This window comes from Mastomys coucha, unplaced genomic scaffold (assembly GCF_008632895.1).
Source record: "Mastomys coucha isolate ucsf_1 unplaced genomic scaffold, UCSF_Mcou_1 pScaffold21, whole genome shotgun sequence".
NCBI classification, from domain to species: domain Eukaryota; kingdom Metazoa; phylum Chordata; class Mammalia; order Rodentia; family Muridae; genus Mastomys; species Mastomys coucha.
The window spans coordinates 165,832,508-165,836,250 of NW_022196904.1; the positions used below are offsets into that span (position 1 = coordinate 165,832,508).

At 47.4% G+C, this 3,743-nt stretch overlaps 1 protein-coding gene across 4 annotated transcripts in view; it reads right to left on the reverse strand.

The window, feature by feature from the left end:
- The window catches only part of Pank1 (pantothenate kinase 1), a 67,400-nt gene that overhangs the window by 26,293 nt on the left and 37,364 nt on the right, over positions 1 to 3,743 (reverse strand). For all 4 annotated transcript variants that reach the window (XM_031390146.1, XM_031390145.1, XM_031390148.1 and 1 more), the window contains exon 2: positions 2,819 to 3,171. In XM_031390146.1, coding sequence (XP_031246006.1) covers positions 2,819 to 3,171 — 353 coding nt within the window. The remainder of the gene's footprint in view (positions 1 to 2,818; positions 3,172 to 3,743) is intronic.

Below are 3,743 nucleotides of genomic sequence, written 5' to 3' on the forward strand. Positions count from 1 at the left end.
GCAGTTGTGTACAGGCAGTTGTGTACAGGAGGTTGTGTACAGGAGGTTGTGTACAGGAGGTTGTGTACGGGCAGTTGTGTACAGGAGGTTGTGTACAGGAGGTTGTGTACGGGAGGTTGTGTACAGGAGGTTGTGTACGGGCAGTTTTGTACAGGCAGTTGTGTACAGGCAGTTGTGTACAGGAGGTTGTGTACAGGAGGTTGTGTACAGGAGGTTGTGTACAGGAGGTTGTGTACAGGCGGTTGTGTATAGGAGGTTGTGTACGGGCAGTTGTGTACAGGAGGTTGTGTACAGGAGGTTGTGTACAGGCAGTTGTGTACAGGAGGTTGTGTACAGGAGGTTGTGTACGGGAGGTTGTGTACGGGAGGTTGTGTACGGGAGGTTGTGTACTGGAGGTTGTGTACGGGAGGTTGTGTACGGGAGGTTGTGTACGGGAGGTTGTGTACGGGAGGTTGTGTACGGGAGGTTGTGTACAGGAGGTTGTGTACGGGCAGTTGTGTACAGGAGGTTGTGTACGGGAGGTTGTGTACGGGAGGTTGTGTACGGGAGGTTGTGTACGGGAGGTTGTGTACTGGAGGTTGTGTACGGGCAGTTGTGTACGGGAGGTTGTGTACGGGAGGTTGTGTACAGGAGGTTGTGTACGGGCAGTTGTGTACAGGAGGTTGTGTACAGGCAGTTGTGTACTGCGCAGTGCAGGTACCTGATCCAAACTCTGGTTCTCATGATTGAGTTGCAAGCATGCTTAACAGATGAGCCATCCCCGGGAGCACCTAGAGCTGTGGTTCTCGTCTTCCTAATGCTGCAGCCCTCTAATACGGTTCCTCATGCTATGGTGACCCCCAGCCACAAAATTATTTCTTTGATACTTCACAAATGTAATTTTGCTACTGTTAAGAATGGTGATGTAGACATCTGATATGTGACCCACGGAAAGGGGCCACGACCCACATGTTGAGAACCACTGCTCTAGAGTATCTCTTGACCCTTCCTAAATCTTCATCTTTCTAATCTACAATATCCAGGAGTTTGGAGTCTGGAAACCTACGCGGCTTAACAGTTACTGATGCATTTGACTAAAATATTTATTTGACTGAAGTATTTATTACTTCTCCAGGTTTCTATTTCAGTGTTACGTCATCATACTGAGACCCTCCTAACACTTCCTATCCCTCTTACTTTGTCCCTATTTCTCTTTTATGATACAGACACACATAGACATAGACAGACACACAGACACACATACACACACAGAAACACACTCACAGACACATACACACATATACACATAAACCGACACACAGACACACACAGAAACACACTCACACACACACACACACAAACACACACATAGACACACTCATACATAGACACACGCATACAGACACACACATTCACACAATGCACATTCACTTGTTTATCTGATCATTGACCGCCAGTGTGTCAATGGATTTGTTTTGTACGTAATACTACCTGGCACATAGAAGGGGCTTGATAAATTATTTGTTGAATGGATAAATAGCTGCGCCCAGAAAGAAGGAAGGAGAGCCCAGCCCTGCACACAACCTTTAGATACAAGCACATCATTTATTCCAACAGAACGCAGAAAGAAATCTTTCTCAATTTTGTCTTCACATTGGCTAACACCTGTCACAGGAACTGGTCCAATACTGATGGGAACAGCTTGGCCAAAGAGCTTAGCAAATACTCCAGAGCCCCCTGCTCTGGTCTATTCATCAGGCTCCGAGCACTGCCTGAAGGACTAGATGACCTTTCTCCATTCAGAACCTTAAGAAACACACTTGTTCATGGCCAACACAGATTGAGTAACTCTTTCTCCCAGGACATGAGTAAACCCCTCGGAGGGATGGAGGTGTGTGACAGAGGTTGCATAAATCCACCCGGTCATCTTGGTTCATTTCAGGATCCCCAGTGCACAGACAGGATAACATGTACTTGCAGGCTTGAGGAAATTACTACATCCCCACACAAAGTCAGCTCTCTTCTGAATTAAAATGGAGTCCAAGCCCCGATCTTACCCAGCAGGCACTACCATACAAAAGCATCTAAAGGGCCTGATAGTCACAGAGCAAGAACGTCATGATCACTTCCAGTTCCTTTATCCTAGATGCCCTTCCCTGTCTCCCCACACTGCTGCCCGTTCTGCAGATGATGAAATTGAGGCCCACAGCAGAAACTCATCTCAGCAAAAGCCACTGAGCAGGTAAATGCAGAAACAGGACTAGAATTCTGGTTTAATTCCCCCCACCCTCACGATGGACTCAAGTCTAATTCTCATGTCTCTGCTCCTTACCCGTTCAGCATGTGTAAACTGATTGGTTGAGTTTGTGGGGGATGGGATCCCATGTGTCAATTTAGTAAACGGTTATATCAAATTCTATAGCTGTGCAGGGGAAGGGTGATGCAAAGGAAAATGGCTAAAACTAGGAGCCAATCAGTCTCCCCCAAGATACGGCTGGAGGACTGTGCTACCAGCTCCTCTAGGGAGCACGCACTGAAGCTTCCCTTTGTACAGTGTGCACACCGCACGTCTGGGCCTGGTTCAGGGCCAGCCTGTGCTACAAAGTGATGATGATAACAGATGTTGAGTACTCAATAAGAGTAGGGACATATTTCCTCATTTAACCTTTCTTGAAATGACCCTATGAAAAGGTCATATGTCTATTATCATATGGAAGAGGAAACCACGGCACAGACATGCCCAAGTCCCAAGGTTAGTGGTCCACGTCTTAGCATGAGATGACCAGACTGTGATCACGTGAGAGACCTGAAGGCTGTAAGAAGGGCAAGCCCAACCTACCATTCTGAAGTCCTCCTCAAACTTGAAAGCTCCGCCTCCTGTGGCACACAGGGTGGTGTGGAGGCTGGAGAAGTTCTTCTCGCTGCCCATCTGGATGAACATGTGCATGGCACAGGTGGGGAAGCGGATGAAGTGCAGGTTCCCTTTGCGTCCACACATGGTCAGGTTTTTCAGTTCCAGGTGGACGTCCCGGATCCCAGTTTTGCCATAGGCAGTGTTAGAAGTCAAATACTTCCGGATGCTCTTCAGGTTCTCCACTTCTTCCTGTTCTTCTTCTGCCGTGATATCCTTCGGTTCAAAGTAAACCAACTTAACCAGGGTTCCACCAATATCCATGCCAAACCACGGGAATGCTGGGGGACAGAAGAGAAAAGGATGAGGCCACAGGATGTGACATGTGAAAAGCAGGCTCGGTGTTTGAATATTCAACGAGGAAATGAATTCCATACTAGATTTCCTTTACGTCAAGTACACAGATCTCAAGCAAGGCGCAGAGAGATGGAGGTTCCTATGGTACAGCTGTTCACAGCCACTCAGAATTAAGCGAGCCGGCGTAGGATTCTGCAGAATCTGGCCTCAGTTGTGCTTTTGGAACTCAAGTACCTCCGCGGTGCTATTCCAGGCATGTGTGGCATAGATCATGCGCTACACGGTACTTTATAGAAACCTTACCCAAAGGGTAGTACACACCTTAGCATACAGGAGCTGAGGCGGAACTGCAAATTAAGGACCACAGTGAGGCTCAGTCTCAAAGGAAAGCAGGGGAGGGGAGAGGAAGAAAAGGGAGGAGAGGAAAGAGAAGAGACAAGACTGGCTTGGGAACAAAAAGGCATCTATGAAAAGTTGTCTTTTGTTTCAGTGCTACAGATTATCCATATAAAGCCTTGTCAAACTGTGTCTACTGAGATCTTGAAATAGCCGGGTT